The sequence below is a fragment of the Cajanus cajan genome, chromosome 3 (genome assembly GCF_000230855.2).
Source record: "Cajanus cajan strain Asha chromosome 3, NIPB_CcT2T_4, whole genome shotgun sequence".
Taxonomy (NCBI): domain Eukaryota; kingdom Viridiplantae; phylum Streptophyta; class Magnoliopsida; order Fabales; family Fabaceae; genus Cajanus; species Cajanus cajan.
In genome coordinates this window covers 79545222-79567923 of record NC_138519.1, presented here as the reverse complement: position 1 = coordinate 79567923, position 22702 = coordinate 79545222, and the positions used below count along the sequence as shown (strand labels likewise).

The 22702-nt window shown below is 29.6% G+C and overlaps 2 protein-coding genes across 2 annotated transcripts; one reads left to right on the top strand and one right to left on the bottom strand.

The window, feature by feature from the left end:
* Nucleotides 1-1244: 1244 nt before the first annotated feature.
* LOC109787656 (protein SENSITIVE TO PROTON RHIZOTOXICITY 1) lies at nucleotides 1245-2526 on the bottom strand. The gene has a single exon (XM_083071426.1). It carries the CDS (start codon nucleotides 2419-2421, stop codon nucleotides 1399-1401), a length of 1023 nt encoding a protein of 340 aa, XP_082927552.1. The 5' UTR covers nucleotides 2422-2526; the 3' UTR covers nucleotides 1245-1398.
* A 13107-nt stretch (nucleotides 2527-15633) lies between these two features.
* On the top strand, nucleotides 15634-21218 carry LOC109798635 (ubiquitin carboxyl-terminal hydrolase 4). The gene is made up of 6 exons (XM_020358976.3): nucleotides 15634-15989; nucleotides 16777-16893; nucleotides 17730-17828; nucleotides 19418-19606; nucleotides 20046-20227; nucleotides 20499-21218. The coding sequence occupies exons 1-6, from the start codon at nucleotides 15873-15875 to the stop codon at nucleotides 20902-20904; spliced, it is 1110 nt and encodes a 369-aa protein (XP_020214565.1). The 5' UTR covers nucleotides 15634-15872; the 3' UTR covers nucleotides 20905-21218.
* The last annotated feature ends 1484 nt before the right edge of the window (nucleotides 21219-22702 follow it).

Below are 22702 nucleotides of genomic sequence, written 5' to 3'. Positions count from 1 at the left end.
ATTAGCTTATAAATTAATTGATTTCATTTTATAAAAAAATATTTATTTTCTTTCTTATTTTCTTCTCTTAGAGTAGTTTTAGATAAATTTATTTAAATAGAGTACCATGATTTTGAATGATAGTAAATTATAAAAAGAGGTTGAAAAAGTGGAAAATAATTAAGTTTTTTTATATAATTATATTATTGATATAAAATATCTATCAATTTTGTTATTAATTAATCTTCGTTGAAAACTTAATCGCTCACTTTTTTAGTAGGTCTCTCTCCTCTAACAACATTTTTTTCATTCAAATGGACTCAAACATGAGACATTTTTTTAAAATAATCAAATTCCATGTCATTCAGACTAACAATTTATTGGTAAAGAAAATGAACATGTATTGTACATACTATTTTAATTATTTTCACCTTGATAAATCAAAAATGAATTTAATTGGTTTTAATTATTTTTTAATAATTTATTCTTCAAATTTTCCCCCTTAATATTTTAATTATTATAATTGAAAACTTTAGTCCTTTTTTTCTTTTATATAAAACCCAAGTTCTTATTTGTTTACTATGTTAAGAAGCATTTTAGGACAAACTTAAGATAGAAAATAAATGAAAAGATCAAAAGTCAAAATTTTAGTAAAATTAAAAGAATATTTGTGATATAAAAGATTCATGGAGAGAAAATTTGCGAATTTCAATTTTAAGTAAAACATAATATAATATTTCAATTAATTAGAAGTCATCTTTGATAAATAAAAATAAATAAATTTAAGTTGTTTTATTAATAATATGATTTTTAAGATAATTATTATTAAATTGAATAAACTTACAATAAACAATAATAATATGATTAAATGACAATGTAAAAAATATTTTACACTATTGATACACATTTTATTTTCTTTTATGAAATGCTTAGAACCAAAGAGGTATCGGTCATTCAGTCTACTCCATGTCTTTATTACCAAATTGGTTTCAATAAACTGCAAGATTGGTATCATTAGCTTTGCTAATTTGAGTGCTGAAAAGACCCCTTATGTAATCGTGTTTCAAAAGGAGTTTGCAAAATGGCCAGACCCCAAAAATGATGGAAGATTGAAGCCGGCCGATTCCATTGTTATATGCGACAAAAGTACTCCAACAAATTTTTCGATTTCCATCTAATCCACCATGCATCAAAACCATCCTATTTCAATGTCATACATGTATATCATTTTATTTCATCATTTTAATATTTGTTTAGACACAAAATTAGTCGTTTTGTAAGCCATTATGTTATAAAAACGGTTTAATTAATCCTTCAAGTACATAAAGACATAATATCATAAATACAAATCAAGCAATATGAATATATATGAACTTTCCTAAATAGAGGCATGTGTAAAATGTTTGAATCTGTTGTGAGTCATGTCAAGTTACTAGGAAACCCTAACACTTCCCGCAAACAATAGTCATCAATGGACCCAAAGTCTTGGAAGAACCCTTCAGGCAACTCCTCAACCTCAAAGCGATTGCCCAATTCATCACTTTCACTAATCCCCATCCGATGATGATCGTCCACCACTTGCTTCCCTTTGTCGCACGCGAGCGCGGGCGCGTGGCCCTCAAACAGTGCCACGTGGCTGAACAGCTTGTCCTTCCGCGAGAACGTGGTCCCGCACGTGCACTTCCACCTGTCCTCTCCGCAGTGCTTCACGTGGCTCCTCAGATCCGCCAGCACCGAGAACCGCTTCGTGCGGCACAGCTCGCAGGTGTACATCTTCGGGCAGTGGCTCCTCTTGAAGTGGTTCTTCACGCACGCCACCGATCTCAGCGACCGGAACCGCCGGTGGAGGCGGTTCCGGTTGCAGCCTTCGAACGGACACGAGAACCGCGTGTCGCGGCGCCGCGCGGCGTCCGGCGAGACCAGCGCCTCCGCCGTCTTGAACCGCTCTCCGTGCGCGCGCATGTGCATGCGGAGGTTCGCGTCGCGCCGGAAGCCTTTGCCGCAGATCTCGCAGAAGTGGATGTGTTCCGCGAGGAGTTCCACGGCGTCGAGCTCCACGATTTCGAAATCGCCGTCGAAGGCTTCGGCGGCGTCGTCGTCTTCGGGATGCTCGAGTTTGTGTTTATCCGCGTTGAGTTTCTTCGGATATGACGGAGCGACGGCGGCGGTGGAATTTCGGGAGTAAGAGACGATGGCGGCGGCGTTGACGATGGTTTGGTGGATGGCGTTGACGATGTGGTTTGAGACCGTGGCGATTTGATGGACGGTGAGGGGAGCGCTGGTGTTGATTGATTGGGATAGGAAGTGATGTAGAGAATCCATTTTGGTCCGAAGCAGGGACAGGTTCCGAAGCGGAACCTGAGGGTCGGCGGTGGTATTCGGATCCCCCGAGTGGATTGTTGGGGTCGGATCTTCGTTTGTATTGGAGTTAGGGTTGGACATGGTTCGGATAACGATGTTCAATGGCAACTGAGAGAGAGAGAGAGAGAGAGGAGAAATGGGGACTTTGGTGGCGTTTTCCTGGAAACTTGTAGTCTGCTCGTATTGGGTTGTTGAAATTAACTATTTGCGTTGACCTTTCAAATTTAATAAAAATGATGAAGACACTAAACAGACAAAAAAAAAGAGACTACAAGACAGAAATTAAACAATAAAAAAAAAGTGTAGATATTGTAATGAACATGCTAAATTATATTTTTTTTATTTTTTTTATTAAAATATTTATTTTGATTATTTATATTTTATATTTGAGTCAATTTAATCTATATAAAATAATGATTATTTTTAATTTTGTAATATGATAAAAATTGATTTAAATTGTGGAGTTTGTATTGTTAGATTCACACGCATGAAAATTATAAAATTTTAATTTTTGGTTATATAATGATCATGTTTATGACACTTTTTTGGTTTGAATTGTGTTATATAATTTTCATGTAATTGAATCTAATGAAACAAATTTTAATTTTTAAGTTAGTTAAAAAATAAATTAAAATTATGTCTCAAAATTGAAAACGCATTGTTTTAAAGCGATTAAATCAACTCAAATTTAGGAAATAAATGATCAAAATGAATATTTTTAAAGATAAATTACTAAAATAAATTTAAAAAAAATAAAAGAATTAAAAGTACAATTTAATCTAATGAATATAATATGATAACAAATGGACAAAAATGATAAGTATTTGTGAATATTTCACTATTTTTGTGTTTGTTTTTTTACTCCTAAGTTTTAAGTGATCATCGATTCTGCATATGTATTAATATAATTATTTTTTTATGAACATGATTCACACAATGTTCTAAAAATAATAATTAAGAACTAATATGCGATCATATAACATAATTTTTGCTGATCAAATATTATTTTAATATAAATCAATATAATTAATTTTAAATTGACATAAAATTGCATAATTAATTTTGAATAATTATAAGTTAAAAGTAACATGATTTTTGTTTGGATGATCAAAGATATGGACTTGATTTTTACATTAAATGTCATTTGAAAACTTTTATTAAAATTGATTTTGAGTGTATAATTATAAATTTGAGTAGATAAAACTTTAAAATTAATTTTATTTAATAAAAAAATTACTAAAGTTATTTTCAAATGAATATGAATTTTTACATCATTAAATCAATTTTACTAATAATTAAACATGTTATAAACATAATTTTCATCATTTTATATATAATTGAAATCATTTCAAACATGTTTGATGAAAAACCATATACACCTTCAATATTTATCTTTCATCTTTGTCTTTATTTCAGAATTGGAAAGCGGAAAACATTAAATGCAAATTATTTTCTACTAGTGAGAGAATAGGAAGCCAATGACCGATTAACTACTCAAGTCAATAGAATAATGCATGATTATTATACATTAATATACATTAAGACTCGTATAACTTATCATGACCTCCATTTAATAAAAAAAATTTAAAGGTTTAAATTGTCTCAAATAAAGTATACATTTGTTCCGGCCAAGGGATGGACTAGGGTTTCTGCCTAGGTCAAGCCTCCGAGCCAGAGCATTCAAAAGTGTAATCTGCCTTCTCAACTCTAGGGTTTTGGGTTTTATATTACGTCGTTCATGGGCCTCTTGAGCCCCGAGGATTGAGGGATTTCCCTAACCGTTCTTATCACGATGGCGCGGGATTAGCGGGAACAAGCGTAATCGGAATCCGACCGACCGGGCCCATACTAAGGGTCGAGCAGGATAAGTGCCGAGCAGCTCCCTTGTAGGCAAGGGAAACCGAGTCTAACGGGTCAAGTCAGGCTATGACCGACTAGGTATGTACTGGACCCCAGTCGGGTTAATGCCGAGAAGGTGGTTTTACTACCAGGTCGGGCTACGACCTGGACGGTACACTTGCCTTCCAGCCCTGAGCTGATAAGGCGAAAGGGCTTGTGGCCTGGAAAACCTAGTCGGGTTTTTGCCGAGTAGAAATCAGATCGGATTTTTACCTATACGGTACACTTGCCTTCCAGCCCTGAGCCGATAAGGCGAAAGGGCTTGTGGCCTGGAAACCTAGTCGAGTTTTTGCCGAGTAGAAATCTGATCGGATTTTTACCTGGACGGTACAACATTAAATCAAAAAATCCTCTTTTATTTATATATAGGAATAGATACTGAGTGTTAATAGTCTCACTATTCAACGAAATATTTCAGGTATATCAAGTGTGTACGGTATCATTTGTAAACCTCAACTCCGATAATAAGTGGCTTGTTTTATAAAAAGTGTTTTTAGTGTTGTATTATTATAACAATCGTAAAATTAACTTTGCATAATCATTATTATCTCTCATCTATCTATCAGTTTATCAATTATGTAAAATAATTTAAGACGACACTTATTATATAAGAGAATAAATATATAATATATATTTAATTAATTTATTGATGTATAAAAAATTTAGAATTATCTTTAATTTTAATTATAAGTAATATAAGACAAATCATTAAGATTAATAAAAGTATTCAAGTTCGTTGTTTTAAATTAATTCAACAATAAATTCAATCTGATTTCAAAGATATCTTTTATTTTAAGTGATTGTTGTATTTAATGTTAGTTATAAATAAATGTATAAAAAATAAAGTTAACAATTAATTAAGGGTAGAGTAGCTTTAAAATCAATTATTGTTACTTATATTTAAAAGGAAATTTAATTTGTTGTGTATGTTTAATAAGTTTAATAGTGATGAATTGTCAATTTAAAAACTTTTATATTATCATATAATCAAAAATCATTGTTGGTATAATTTTAAAGGTATTTATTGTGAAAATCAACAAATTTATATAAATAATAATTTATGATTAAACGACAGAGCTAAAGCTTTTAACTATGATAAATACACTAATTATGGATACGATGTAAAAAATATACCAATTTTATATTACCTTTCAATTTGAATTAGCAAAAGCAATGTCACCTTATATAATATGGATTCCAAATATTCATGATCTGGATGTGAATGAGTTTAATTACTTATCCCTCGGTCTTTTAGTCAACTATTTCTCAAAGGATTGTGAAATGTTCCACTAAAAATATTTTTGTTATTGCTTCGACTCATATTCCCCAAAAAATAGATTTAACTCTAATAGCTCCAAATAAATTAAATACATGCATTAAGATACGAAGGCTTCTTATTCCACAACAATGGGTTCAAATATACGAGATCTTGTAGCACTTACCAATGAGGCCCTATCGATTAGTATTATACAAAATAAATTCATTATAAACACTAATATAATTAGATCCGTTCTTTATAGACAAACTTGGGATTTACGATCTCAGGGATTCGCGTCTGATTAGCTAGTTGGTAAGGCAATAGCTTACCAAGGCGACAATCAATAACTGATCCGAGAGGATGATCAACCACACTGGGACTAAGACAGGGCCCAGACTCCTACGAGAGGCAATAGTGGGAATTTTTCCACATGTGAATCGCTAGAAACATGTAAAATGTATGGCTAACCCAATAGCGAAAGTCTTGTAAGGGAACTAGAGCAGATTACCATGAGACAAAAGATTTTCTTTCTAAAAAAATTAGTCAGTGCACAACCATTAAATTTATATTTAATTATATATATATATATATATATATATTAGAAATTAATTAAAAAATATGTGATGTAAGAATATCTAATAATTTTTGCTCGTGAACATCACTCGTTCAGAACACAAACACATCTTAAGATGTTTAGAAGAAAAAACAAAAAAAGATGCCCAAAGAAAAGTTTACTCAAATTAAATATTGTAGGGTGAACCAAATGTAATGGGTAACGTGTGTGATTTAGGCGTGGCAAGTTTGAAATAAGATCCAAAGTGGAGGAAATTGATAAAATTTTAAATTCTCAAAATTTCTTAATATTTCTAAATAGATTTAAGCCACGTATCTAAAATTTTCCTTCAAGATAATTAGTTTTAATGTAATGGGTAACTGTAATGGATACCACCTAAAATGTCTCTCTATCAATGAAGACAATTATGTGTATATAAGCACATGTTCATCCTCTGATTTAAACGATTTGGAACTTTGTTTGCATCCCTACAATCATTCTTTCAAATAAAGGACCATGGTTCTACCCCTTTTTTAGCAAAAGTCATCAGTATACGAGTATGTCCAATGGTGGCTCATAGAACTCAGTCATCCTCTAAGTACTTGCATTGTCGTTTCATCGTAAACGGAACACGTCTCCTAACCTTTCATGTTACTATGAAGACTCTCTTCCACATGTGAAAACAAACATTGTTTTAAATAGATCAAATAAACTCAAAATTAGGAAAAAAATTATCAAAATAAATATTTTTAAAAATAAAAACTAAAATAAATTTTAAAAATAAAATAAAAAATGAAAAGTACAATTTAACCTAATGAATATAATATGATATCAGATGGACAAAAATGATAAGTATTTGTGGATACTTCCACTATTTTTGTGTTTGTTTTTCTACTTCTAAGTTCTAAGTGATTTTTAATTTTGGATATGCATTAATATAACTATTTTTTTATGGACATGATTCACACAATGTTCTAAAAATGATAATTAAGAACTAATTTGCAATCATAGGATATAATTTTCGCTGATCGAATATTATTTTATTATAAATCAATATAATTATTATTAAATTGACGTAAATTTGCATAATTGATTTTGAGTAAATATGAGTCAAAAGTAACATGATTTTTGTTTGGATAACCAAGGATATGGACTTGATTTTCACATTGAATGTTATTTTAAAACTTAGCAAAATTGATTTTGAATGTATAATTATAAATTTTAGTAGATAAAACTCCAAAATTGATTTTATTTGATAAAGAAATTACTAATAGTTGTTTTTAAATGAATGTCAATTTTTACATCTTTAAATCAATTTTACCAATAATTAAACATATTATAAACATAATTTTGATCAATTTATATATAATTAAATTGATTTCAGACATGTTTGATGAAAAATCATATACACCTCCAATATTCATCTTTCATCTTTGTCTTTATTTCAGAATTGGAAAGCGGAAAACTCCATTAAATGCAAATTATTTTCTACTAGTGAGAGTTTATTAATTAAATATGTAAAACTTGTAATATTATATTCATCTATATAAAAATCATGAAATATAAGACAAATGTTTATTATTCCAACTAGTGTTGAGGTTGATTCTTAAGTCTCAAGGTCTTGAGTTTGAGTATTGAATTTGATAAAAAAAATCTCATTAAAAAACATAATCTTAATATAATCAAAGTCATGAGGAAACTAATTTTTAGCAAAGCGATAAATATTCTTACTAATTTCATGTTATAAAAAAACACTATAAAAGGCAGTTGACGTTTAAATAAATAAAAAATATAAATATAGTGAAAACATTATGAGAAATATATCCCATGAACAACTAAAAAATGTTATGAAATTATTTTTTTTAAAATTTTTATTTTCACCATGTTTATAAACGCATTTGATTTGAGTTTTAATTCATTCAATAATTTTTATATAAGTGAATCTTATGAGACAAGTTTCAAGTCTTAAATCAGTAAAAAAAATATTCAAAATTACTAAATTGACCTAAATTTTGAAAATAAAATATCAAAATGAATTATTTTAAAAGATAAAAAAAATTAAATATAAAAAATAAGATAAAAGACTAAATATATTTTAATCTTCAATAAACAACACGTAATCATAAAAAAAGAAGTTAAGTAATACTTTTAGTTTTTTTATGTTATTTTTTAAATTTATTTTGGTATATTATTTTTTAAAATATTTATTTTAGTCCTTTATCTCTTACATTTAAGTCAATTTACTCCTTTTGATTATTTTTTTTTCTAATTCAAAACTTAAAATTTGTTTTTATAAAATTCATTATTATGAAAACTATTGAATTTTGCAGTTGAAGATCAAACCTAAAGTGTAATAAATACGGTAAAAATTGAAAATTTAAAAAAATTTAATTTCATATTATTTTTTAATTATATATATTTTTCACATAATTTTTACTATGTTTATGATTTTTTGAATTCAAATATCAATTACATTTCATAATATTTATATAGATAAATATAATACAAATTTTGCGTCTTGAATCAATTAAAAATATTCAATTTAATATCACAAAATTAAAAATAATTATTATTTAAAAAAGGTTAATATAATTCAAATATAAAAAATAAAGACTAAAATAAATATTTTAACAAATAAATAATTAAAATAAATCTAAAAAAGATAAAATAAAGGACAAAAATATAATTTAATTTAAAAAAAATAGAAGTCAAATCAACACACATACACCGATACAGATAAGAGGAAATATATATTAAACATATAAAATGTGTTTTTATTTATCTAATCGTTGAACTATAACCATATTTATCGTAATTAAAATTTCAAATTTTTACAAAAATTAAATAATTATAAAAATATAATCAAATGATTCTTATTTTTATAAATTTTAAAAATATATATTATGTCAACTTGAAAATATATTTATAGAGTATTAAATAGTTTTGGATTAATATAAGATTTGATAAGTATAATTTGTATGATGAAAATGTGTAATCCAGTAATAAATTTTATATAAAATTATTTAATAAAAATATTAAATAGTGTAAAAGTTAGGATAACTAATACTAACATAAGTTAATTTTTCTTTATATACACACATATGACGTATAATACAACAAAACAGAGTATTTACTGCAGGTTATTTAACCCTTTTAAGAACTGTATTTTCTTGGATGACCCTTCCAATTTTGAAGAGTCAATTTTTTTTCCTTAGAGACGCAAAGGTAGGACTTCTATTTTTGTTCTGCGTGTTTAAGTTTAATATCTTTCTTTACTCCAAAAGCCACTTGAATTCGGAACTCTATGATTGTGTTTAATTAAAAAATAAAAAATAATTTATATTTTTTTTCAGAGGATGACATTAAATTACATTACTCTTGTTGACTATTTCGTAATATCCTTGTCTTTTTAGGTGATTTGTTTATTTGGTAATTTATTTTATTTGTAGGTAAAGTTCATTGACAATTTTACAAATATACGGAAGAAACTTATTGCTTAAAGCTTAAGCATTTTTGACCCGTTATAACTTATGATGTATTGTACATTACTACATGACAAACTAATTGGTTTTTAAGACCAATTTTTTTTGGTTTCTATACGACATTACATTACTAATTGGTTTTTAATACTAATTTTTATTTTTCGTCGTTAAATTTTTTGCTTTTCTTATTCATTCTCAACATAATGCTCTTCACATTAATACAACATTGTCTTACACTAGTTTTTTTTTTCTCTTTCTATTTATTTCAGCTTTCAACTAACTTTTCAGTTTATATTATTATTATTATTATTATAATATATATATATATATAGACCTAGTTAATTAGTTAACCCTAGTTATTAATACAAAAATGGTTAAAATAATTTTTTTAATATTTTATTAACATTATTTTTTAGTCTTTATAATTTAAAATAAATTATTTTAGTCTCTATAAGTATTTTTTTAATCATTTTTAGTTCTTATACATGTAGTTTTTTTTTATAATTATTTTTAGTCTTTATCACTAAGTTTTTCATAAAGTTGTGTGATTTGTGTTAACGTGATATATGTCTTTAATTTCGTGATAGTGAAAAAAGTGTCTTAACAATGAACATTACATGTAAAAATATAAAAGAGACACAAAACATTGAAAGACCTAATTTAAAATAACTTTAACAAAATAAATTTGATATCAAACACACAAAATTGAATTAATATCTCTGTCATGTTAACATAAAAAGATATGTTATAACAAAAAATATTGACAAGGACTAATATGTTTAAAAAATTACAAATATATGAATTAAAAAATCTATTTTAAATTATAGGATCTAAAAAAAATTAAAAAGATAAATATAATAACTAACAAAATTATTTTAAATCATAGAGACTAAAAAATATAAATATAAATATAAATACTAAAAAAATATTTAACCGAAAAAGACATATCTTATTTTACAAATCACATGCATATTAACATGATTACATATCTTTCATGAAAGATAATTCTACTCAAACCAGTAAAATTACGGTATGTAACAAAACTATCTCTAAATATTTAATATAAATATATTTAAAAATAAAAATATTAAAATTGATTAAACTCAAACAATCTCAACCCAAATAGTTTACGTGCTCACTAGCTAACAAATAAATAATCATATCCACTGATTTGCATAAAATTCAACCATCAATTAATATTTTTTTATTTAAACTATATTATTAAATTATTTAAATTTCTTATTTAAGAATAAAAAAAAAAGTTATAGTTCTTCTTATATGCATCTAAAACAAAGATAGATCAAACATGAATTTCTCTATTTTCTGACAAATTTTTTGCGGGTTAACTTCTCAATACACTTCTAATTAATGGGTGGAATGTGTGTTTTCAAACCACTTCCACTATTGAGTTAATCTACCTTACCCCACTTAAGACGAGTTAAAAGCAGGTTGGGGTGAATCATTTTTCCACTTATACTAAAATCAAACTCTGAATTTTATGAGGATTAAATTTTATTTTGAATTTTAAGAGATCTAAAATCAAATATTGAAAATTTGCAAGGATAAAAAAAAAATCCTTAAAATGACATACAAATATACAATATATTTCAGGCATATCAAGTGTGTACACTATCATTAGTAAACCTCAACTTCAATAATAAGTGTCTTGTTTTTATAAAAAGTGTTTTTTAAGTGTTGTATCATTTACAATAAAAAAATCAATCATAAAATTAAATTTGTATAATCATTATTATTTCTCATTTCTGTATTAATTTTTTTATTTATATAAAATAATATAAGACGACACTTATTATATAAGAAAATAAATATAATATATATTTAATTAATTATTTAATGTATAAAAAATTTAATACTATCTTTAATCTTAATTATAAGTAAAATAAGACAAATCATTAAAATCAATAAAAGTAATTAAGTTAGTTGTTTTAAATTAATTCAGCCATAAATTCAATTTTATTTCAAAAATATCCTTTATTTTAAGTGGTTATTATATTTAAGTTATAAATAAATGTACAAGAAACAAAGTTAACAATTAATTAAAGATATAAAAAAATTATATTTGAATAGCTTTAAAACTAATGATTGTTGCTTATATTTAAAAGAAAGTTTAATTTATTTTTTATATTTAATAAGTTTAATAGTGATGAGAACTTTGATATTATCATGAGTTAATCACCTATACATGTAAAAAAAATTTACACTGGCAACGAATTATATTTCTTAATTGTGTCATGTCACTGTAAACACATTTACTATAATTTAATCCTCGTAAAATTCATATAATCAAAATTCATTGTTGGTTTGGTTTTAAAGGTATTTATTGTGAAAGTCAACAAATTTATATAAATAATAATTTGTGATTGAACGATGGTCAGCGCACAACCATTAAATTTATATTTAATTATATATATATATATATATATATATATATATTATATAATTATTTTAAAAATATGTGATGTAAGAATATTTGTAATGAAGGTGTTAGTTAGATAGTATTAATGGAAAATAATAATGCAAAAAGTATACAAGGAGAGGGGCAAAATGGGAAAAATGATTAAGTAGTTACTAATAACTTGAAAAACAAAAAACAAAAAAATATATCTAATAATTTTTGTTCATGAACATCACTCGTTCAGAACACAAATTAACATATCTTAAGATATTTAGAAGAAAAAACAAAAAAGATGCCCAAAAAAAGTTTACTCAAATTAAATGCTGTAGGGTGAACCAAATGTAAGAATTAACTGTAATGAGTAACGTGTGTGATTCAGGCGTGGCAGTTCACTTTAGTCGTAGAGTAAAGTTTGAGATAAGATCGAAAGTGGAAGAAATTAATAAACTTTTAGATTATCAAAAATTTCTTATTAACTATAAATAGATTTAAGCTACGTATCTAAAATTTTCCTTTAAGATAACTAGTTTTAGAATAATATAGTAAAAAAATATATTCTATTTAACGTTAATATCAATTTTGAATTTTATTTATTTTTTATATTTTATTATAAGAAATAAAAATTTGGAGATTTAATTTTAAAAAAATGAAAGGGCAGCTCAAAATACTCTTTTATCTTCGTCATTAAACTCTAACCCACATTACCTAATTTTTCGAAACTGCTTTGAATTTTCATTTCAACATAGATTTCCCCCCTTATTTATATTTTTTCATTTTAGTTTGGAGTTGAAAAATAATTCCTCATACAAATAATTATTATTTTTTTAAAAATATTTATAATATCATCAACTCTTATATGTTAAATATGAATTGGTATTTTGTGTAAAAATATTTTCAATTTTTTTAATAATAAGGTTTATAAAAATTCTTTTAAATTCTTATCTAATTTAATTTTTATTTATCTTAAATATTTATAGATTAAATATTAATATTTAAAAATATATTATTAATAAATAAAAATATTTTTTTATAATAGTAATTATTTTTCATAAATCTAAAATATAATTTATATATAAATATATTTATTTATACATATTTTAAATATAATTTATATTCAATATATATATATATATATATATATATATATATATATATATATAATTATTACAAATTTTAATTACATATAATAAATTTGTTTATGCGTTACATGTGAGACCCCGCAACCCTTCACTTCTTTTCTCATCTCCCTGACTTGTTTTCTCTCATACACTCTCTTCTTCCCCCTAATTCTCTGAACCTTGTTCATTTTCTCTGATCATTGGTGGCTGTAGGTGATAGTTGAGAGTGAGCTGATTCCTCAAGCTTGCTCTACTTCTCCGTGCAAGCTTCTTCTTCATCTTTTTCTTCCTTTTTCTTCCCAGAGCTCAGAATCGTCTCACCGAAGTAAGGGAAGCTAGATTCTTGTTGGTTGTGTGGACATGAGCTTAGAAACTCATGAATTGTTTGATGATTGGCTGATGAAGGGGCTATTTTGAAGAAAATGTGTTTTTCAGGTTTTTTGGGGTTTGATGAAAATTTAGAGATTTTCATGTTGTGATGGTTGCATGTGGGTAAAGCTGGGGTTTTTGAACGATTTGATAAAAATGTGGTATTTTGGGTGGCTTGCATGTGGAATTTCTGTTTGTTTGTGCAAGTTTTGATGAAGATTTTCGAACTTGGTGAGTTGCTGCTTAGTATCATGTCGGACGCAGTTCTTGGCACTGGGTGCGTGACCATCAGAGGGCTCTATTGGGCAAGCCCGCCGGGCGCAAGGTTGTGTGTGCCGGGCGAGCTTAAGAATGAGAGCCTCTAGATGGCCCACGTCGGGCGTGGTTGGACCGCGCTGAGCGCGATATCAGTAAGTAACTTAGATTTTGGGTTTCTGGTGTTGCGCCGGGTGTGATTATGCCTCGCCGGGCACAATAGGTATTGCGCCGGGCTTGAGACCTTGGGGAGGTCTCTGCCTTCCTTGCACCGAGCGCGGGTTTGGTACGCCGGGCGTGTGAGACTCCTTAGAGTCTTTGCCTCCTAGCACGCCGGGTGCAATTATAATTGTGCCAGGTGCGTTTGAGCCTTGGTGCTCTCTGGTTGGGCCACACGGGGCGCAACCATGAGTGCGCCGGGCACAGATATGTACTTTCTATATATGCTGTTATACGCCGATATATGCTGTTGTATGCCGATATATGCTGTTATATGCTGATTAATGTTGTTGAGCCGAGCTGAATTGTATGCTGATTTAGACTGTTAATGCTGATTGATGATATTGCTGTGTGGTGAGATGTTTATGCTGAAGTAAGGCTGAGTTGTTGTAGGCCGTAAGACTGAGCTGTTGTAGGAGATCTCCGAGCTGATATGCGTGATGACTCATTGTTTGTTTACTGCTATTTTTGCTGAATGATGTGAGTTGTATATGTGATGAGTTGTATGCTGATGATTACTGAACTAGATGATGTGCTAATAAGTTGTAGTTGTTTATAATTGTTGTACTAATATATCTATATATGCTGATTCTTTTTACTAGCTTATCCTTTGTTGTTTTCATGTGGTTTGGATGCAATGATCATACTGTATATGGGAGCAGAGCAGAGATAAGTTGTTGTCTTGAGGCAGGTCTGTAGCTGACAGATGCAGTAGATGTATTTTGATATTTTGCTATTTTAGCTACTTAGTATAGTAATTGGGTTGTATTTTATACTTTGATTTTTTTAAGCCCCAGGCTAGACATATTATATATACTTTTATTTGGATATATGTATGTTCTATTATGTATGGTGCTGGTGTTGTGAGTTGTGTGACGGTTAGGCGAGTCATTACATTGCACATTCTAAAATATTAATTATATAAAAAGATTCCTTTAGAAAATCTCTTTCCATTAAAATGATGTAGATTTTTTTCTTTATTTATATGTTTTTTATTTAAATTAGCAGTTGTTTGCTTTTTAAAGAAGCACTCATGTTTACTTCTTAAAGAACTAATTTCTTTTCTTCTAAAAAATTTGTTTAGATTTTTTTTAATGTTTAAATAAATAGACTCATTATAGATCAACATTATAAGTTAAATGTCTAGTCATGAATGTTGGATCAATCGATTTACTAATCTATCTTTTAATTAATGCATATGATCTAAGAATAGTTTTTATTATTTTATTTTCATTTAAATTACTATTTCCCTTAAATAGTTCAAATCCAAACTCTTTATTTATAGTTGATATTAAATTTGTCTTCATGAATTGAGAGTCGCTCTTCTATTCGTGAGAGCAATAACTGAACTTCACATATATCTAACTATTACTTGTAATGACATGATATATTTCGTGAGGTCCTATCTATAATACTGAGAATGTTATTTGAGATATTGAAATCTCACTCTCCAAATTGTATAGTTTAATTTACTATATAAAACTATATTTCAAAATTTGTATAAACTATTGTAATTTCGACTTATAATTTTTTTTTCTTTTTACTTTTTTTCTTTCTTTCTTTCAATATTCTACTCTGTTCTAGATGTATTAACAAAATTATCCCAACATTCCCATAATTGTTTACTAATTTGTATGGATAGATAAAAATGGTTTTTTTTACAATAGAAAACACACTTGAAATTGAAAGTGAAACCGTTTATAGGTTTTACACAATCTGTGACGGATATTGTGGAGGGCAATAGTGGCGCGTGCTATATGACCGTAATCACTTTTTTTCGGAAGATTTTTCTCAAACGCCGTTCTTATTTCCATTTTCTCCATTTTTTCTTCTTCTTTTCTCCATCTCTTTCGATTCAGAACACAAACCCAAACCCTAGCGATTCCAAGCTATCTTCGACGATGGCGCGCCACGCGACTCATTGAGTTGAATCGGATAAAGATCTGATCGGTTTGACGCGCTCATGGGTGCTGCGGGCTCCAAGCTCGAGAAGGCTCTCGGCGACCAATTCCCCGAAGGAGAGCGTTACTTTGGCCTTGAGAATTTCGGCAATACTTGTTACTGCAACAGCGTTTTGCAGGTCTTCGCTAATACCTTTATTTGATTTCGATTTCTATCGTATTATTTGCAAAATCGCCGATTCATTGATTGATTTTGTGTTTGTGGTTCTTGCTGGTCATTTCGATAGTTCATTGTTGGTTAGTTCTCCCTGAGTTGAGAGCTTGTAAGGAAAGAAAATGTTGCTATCAAAGAAGGTCAATGTTGCTTGTAGTTTATTTATTTAAGTTTTCTGATTTGGATGTTCATTTAACCGGTTTTGCTGAATTTTCATGGGCTTGATTTATGAATGTGTATAAAGAACAGACATTGACATCGGAGCTTGTATTTGCTTGCCGCGGGATTTTTTTTTAATGAAAATAAGGAAATTTGGAGAGATTAATTGAAAAAGGGAGAGAAACGTTTGGGACTTGTGATAAACTGCTAGAAAATTCCCTTTCACCTATCCTCCTTGAATTTTTGTTCCATTTGAGTGGGCAATTTGCATTCATTGACCCCAAAAATGGTTTGTCATTTTCTTTGGGTATTCATATTGCATTAATGTTTACACTTTATTTTCCTTGTCTTTAACTTGAATGAGGTCGCTCAATAATTAGCAGAACTAATTTTCATTTCTTATTATTGGAAAAAAAATACTGGAATATTAATATCAGCTTATCGGCCATAGATCTCATGGAATTTGGCTTACCTTCCATCTCTGTAAAGAATACTTTTAATCCTGATTAATTGTGTTTAAAATTTAAATATCTTCTAATCATTTTTATAGTTTTTCACCAACAAATTACACATTTTTTTTAATCTTTCTGCAGGCCCTATACTTCTGCGTTCCATTTCGAGAACAATTGCTAGAGTATTATGCAAATAACAAGAGCATGGCGGATGCAGAGGAAAATCTTTTGACTTGCTTAGCTGACTTATTTTCACAGGTAACGAGTCTTATAATTTGGAAAATTCTCTGTTTGTTGTGTGAGACCTCTTCAGAGGAAAGAGGCTTAAACTCCCATAATTCATTATTTTATTCTGTCCATAGACAGTCGAAATGGTTCTCTATAAAAACATTACTAAAGAAATTCCATACCCCTACCCTTCCCAGAGTCAAAATCAATCCTAAACACTAGGGAATTTCCTTTTGCACCTCAAATATCTTAATTTTTTTTCCCCAAGTTCTGTTGGTCTGGCTATAACATGAAAGTAATTTGTATAACATTATGGCAACGTTTGATCCATATAACGGATCACACCTTGTGGAAAAAATGAAAAAGGCTTGGTTGTTGCTGTTGTTGGAGAAACATGCATTTGTAGACATCACTGACTATATTCATGTTAGCATGTTAGCATGTTATTGCTTCAGTTCTTCTTTTAATATAATATTGTGTGGTTTATTGTGTTGATCTAAAGATCTGGTTAAGTTTATCAAGACATCACTGACTATATTCATGTTTACCTAAAATTTGTTTCCTTAGTTAACATTTATGTTCCTTTCTGTTAGCTGTTGTACTTCTCCTTTGCTGTTTTCCTTTGATATTTGAGAGACTGGAGGCAGTGATTGCATTCATGCTTGTCTAAATCTGTTTTGTTGTATGCTTGAGTGCATATGGTATTACCTGTGCAGCCGTGCTTGATAAACTGCTTCAGAGTATCTACACTTTATATTTCAACACTTAGACTAATTTCTTGCCTCAAATTTCCAATTAATGCACTTACCTGCTCATTTCTTTCTTTCATGGTTTTATGTTAACCTATAGTATTTCTTTTGGTATAGATAAGTTCCCAGAAGAAGAAAACGGGTGTCATTGCTCCCAAACGATTTGTGCAGAGGTTGAAAAAACAGAATGAACTCTTCCGTAGTTATATGCACCAGGTATGTGTTTAAACTTTAAACTGTCACGAATTAGCACATAAGTCAGAAAGTGATTATTCTAGAAATTTATAACTTGTGCAGATGTCTTTTGTGTCTGCCCCTACTTAGTTGCTTGTGAGTTTCATCTGATCTAAATATGATCTTAACTACACTTTTAGTGTCACTGAGCCACTCTTGATAACAAAAATGATTTATATTTTAGATCTTATAGTAAAACTTGAAGCTGGAGGCAAAGTTAATGATGAGAACTGAGTTATGGGCAGTTATTGGCAAAAAGTAAGAGCAGTTACATATTAGCATATGTTCATTAGCAGTCATGTATTATTAGAATATGTTGAATAGTATCTGCCATGTTGAGAGCAGTTCCATATTAAATATGTGTGATAGGGGGATCATGTTCCTCTGCTTGGAATGGACAATATTTTAATTTTTAAGGTTACAATCTGTTCCCAACTTCCCATTTTATGAACATAGTTTTATAAACAGGAAATAATTTTCAACAATCTGTCAAAAGATGAGAGCCTGTTGAATTGACCATGGGGCTTGGGTGCATTTGGCCTTTATTTGTAGAAAAATAGAAATATCTCCCTTTGTGAACTGAACATGTACATATTAAATGTTGATTTTTATTAACCATTATACCTTCCAGGAAATGTGATATTTTGATGTTTCCATATGTCAACAACCCCTTGTCTGGGCTATATAAATGATGATTTGTCTTGTTAGCTTTCTGCTTCTGTGAAAAAATAATTAGGCATATTAGGCAACTCACATTTAGATGTTCACCTAAAACATCCTTTTCGTTGGGGTTGAATCATGGTTATTAAGCTTGGACCAGACCAGCTAGTTCAACCCATGAAAGCATATTGGGCCAGTTATTTTCAAGGACTTGTTTGACTTGTCCAGTTTTCACTAAAGACCAGTGATTTTGACCTTTGCCATGGTATAAACATGAGGTCTGTTCATGCATTACAAAATATGTTTTTAATGACATTGTTTTGTCTATGATGAGAGAAAAATGGGCTCAAAGTCTGAAAAGATAAAGGGCAATGAAAAATAATTAAATGGCATGATGAAATCGGATAGGGCAATGTTTAGCTTTATTTGATCAAGATGGTCAAAATTTGGTATAAATATGACTCCTAACTATTAAGTATTATTATAAACTTGCAATTGTGATTGTGATCTTGTATTAACCTTTATTGTTTAGTTGTGTTTTGAATTTGTGATTGACAACTTGTGTTTATTTATTTATTTGTTAAAGTGTTAGATACTTGTATTAGTCTTTTGAAACTGGGAGCATGAGCTACATACTTATGGTTCAACTAGTGTGACCTTGTACTCTAGTAGATGATCTAGTTAAGTAATGATAATTTGTTTTGTTCAGAAAAAGGTTTTTGTATCTCAATTTGTTTATGTTAATGCCATTCCTTACTTATAAATGCTATGTTAATTCTGTTTGCTATACTCAGTGTACTGTTTATTGCATGTTGTCTCTTATTCATCTAGTTTTTTGATTTTGAAAAAAATAACATACCTTTTTAAGATTGAAAAACAATAGTCATTGTGAATCTTCTTATTTTTCATAGGATGCCCACGAATTCTTGAACTTTTTGTTAAATGAACTTGTTGACATTCTGGAGAAAGAGGCCCAGACTGCAAAAAATGATCAAGAGACCTCGCCACCTTCTGAAAAGGCTGCAAATGGACCTAAGAATGGTCTAGCTAATGGTGCTAAAAAAGAGCCTTTAGTTACTTGGGTGCACAAAAATTTTCAGGTGACCTTGATATACCAATTTAATGTTTTTATTTTAGCATGTTGTGTTAAATTTAAGAGTTTGGACACAAACTAGAAGGTTTTATTGAAAGAATTCTGGAATTAAACCAGAGTACACATACAGAACATTGACACTGACCTCTTCCCTACCAACAAGTTACCTCCTTCAAACCAGCTCCAGTCCGAAGCCTGTCACACGTCCTATCTATGAATACATGCATAACTGTCGTACAACACAGCAAATTACTGTCCTACAGTTACTTAACACATAATAACTGCCGTACAACAACTCCACATAACTGTCTTATTGTATTGGTTGCAGCAAAGCTTGGAATAACTATAAACTGAACTTTGTATTGGATTAAATGTATTGCAGTCCCTCTCTTTCTTTCTCTCCCCTTTCTTTGAGGAATCTCATTATTGTAAATTGCTCTGGTCAGGGAATACTCACCAATGAAACTAGGTGCCTGCGATGTGAAACTGTAACAGCTAGGGATGAAACATTTTTTGATTTGAGCCTTGATATTGAACAAAATAGTTCAATTACAAGTTGTTTGAAAAACTTCAGTTCGACTGAGACATTGAATGCTGAAGACAAATTTTTTTGTGACAAGTGCTGCAGGTATATAGAGTTTACTTCTAACTTTGATTTTATAATTACCTTAATGCTTTTGTGGCATCAGCTATTACCTGGCTTTTTGAGATCTATTGTGAAAGTAAATGGTCAGCTCAACCATTTTGAATTATGTGCGATAGCTGAACTATCCTATTATCTGAATGAGTTTTGATCGCTGTCAGTGCAGTGTGTAAAAATACCTATGTAGTCTCTTCTGTTTTATTTTTCTTGTCCATCTACCAGTCTGATAAACAAGATGTGAATCTTTTGTTATCAGTTTGCAAGAAGCTCAGAAGAGAATGAAGATAAAGAAACCACCTCACATCTTGGTCATTCACCTTAAGCGGTTTAAATACATCGAACAGCTGGGTCGATACAAGAAGTTGTCTTACCGAGTTGTTTTCCCTCTTGAGCTGAAATTGAGTGATACTGCTGAAGATGCAGATATTGAGTATTCTCTATTTGCAGTAGTTGTCCATGTTGGGAGTGGGCCAAACCACGGGCACTATGTAAGCCTTGTGAAAAGCCATAACCACTGGTTATTTTTTGACGACGAAAATGTTGAGATGATTGATGAGTCTGCTGTTCAGACATTCTTTGGGTCATCGCAAGAGTATTCCAGCAATACAGATCATGGTTACATTTTGTTCTATGAGAGCATTGGCTCTGGTAACAAAAACTAGACGTTGGAGCCTTGCGAGTTTTAGGTACTTGGATCATTTGGACTTGTCTATTTCATCTGTTTAATTATTAATTATTTTTTCCCGTTTTATTCAACCTGCTTGAGTAGTTGTTATACATCAAATGAGAGGATACGGGTTGTGAGAATGTATACTTAGTGGTCGACATGTACAGTGGATAGTGGAAGAAGCACTGTCCTTTTTCCCTTTTTAAAAAAAAAATAATAAGAGCAGTGTATATGGTTTGAGAACATCGCCGACAGTGTATTCATTATGTTAAGTGTTTAATCAATAGAAACACAGTGCAATGGCAGTCACTGATCAGTATTGTTTTTTTACAAGTTAGGTTATGTGCCTGTATGGCTAAGCCACCATAATCAACTTCTCTCAACTATAGTCATTCTAATGTAAGAGTTATGATTAAACTTTAACTACGCATATTAATTACGTATAACGGTTTATTTTGAAAGCCCAATGGTAAACAATCTACTTATTGTTGCATAAAATGTGTTCTCGCTCCAAATTCCTTTGATGGGTTTTTAAAGAACGGCATCAATATTTAATATTTCAAAGATTTAAAGAAGGGTCGTGTTAATATGTTGATTAAGAAATTAATACATAAGCGATTTTTTTTCTTCAAAATCATGGTGTCGGTATATATATATATATATATATATATATACATATATATATTTCTTTTTTTTTTTTACGTAAAAAAATTCACTCTTGATTTCATAACTAAATTCCTATTAAAACAAGGTTTTTTCCTTTAATAATTCTAGTCACGGTTCCCGTGTTGTTGTAATAAGCTATGTGTGATTACATGTTTGAAACTTATAAATTTAGTTAGCTAGCTTTACATGTTTGATAATTTTTTTTTTCTCATTTTGTTAATTGTAAATTACAAACACATATCAATCGGATCAAAAGTTAGAAAAGATAATTCTTTTTTAAGTTGGTTTGAAAAGTTATATTTAACTTAACTTACAAACTATAATTCCAATAAAGAAATAATTAACAAAAAGTGGGTTAACAATCAAGATATCATAAACCCATCGTATTTGCAAGACTGCTGTCTATTAATGCCTATATATCTAGGCTGTAAATCATATTGTTCTTCTTATTTTCCAAGTTAACGAGGCTCATGTACAAAATTGGGTACGGAACCCTTTTTCTCTAACTGTTTTTTTGCCGGAGGTTGGGGTCCAGAACAGAAGAGTATCGAACCCTCCAACAGCTGGCTTCATTATTACATTAAACCATTCTGTTCTGTAAATATCAAACTAATCTGCACTGCACGTTTTAATGTCTGTCACTGTTTATTTTGCATTGTAATGTAAGATTGGCAAAACTGGTATTCCAAGACCAGTATTCTTAACTACTGATTTTTTTATTTAAAATTTAATCTACATGTTATACTTTTCTTAGACTGTTGTGTACAGTCTGTTATAGTACACTAGTACAATACTCTTAACATAAACAATAGTAGTTTTTCTCGAGGATGCCATTTTACTGTTATATGCATTTTTCTATAAATTGTTGGTAAAGGATTCTCTAGAGATGTTTAGAGTAAATTAATCAATACCACAGCCAAAAGAAAGAAGCAGAACTATTTTCTAGTTTCTGATATATCGTGTAAAAATAACATGCTTTGAAAGAGGATTGATTATTTTCATAGAGTGAGGGTCAAATACCTGAGTTTCTTGTGATCCGAGTCACAACATTTATGGTATTGATGTGTATTCTGCTGCCTCTGGAAACTGAACCGTTGACTTCACCCTTAGAATTCATTCTTTCGGAG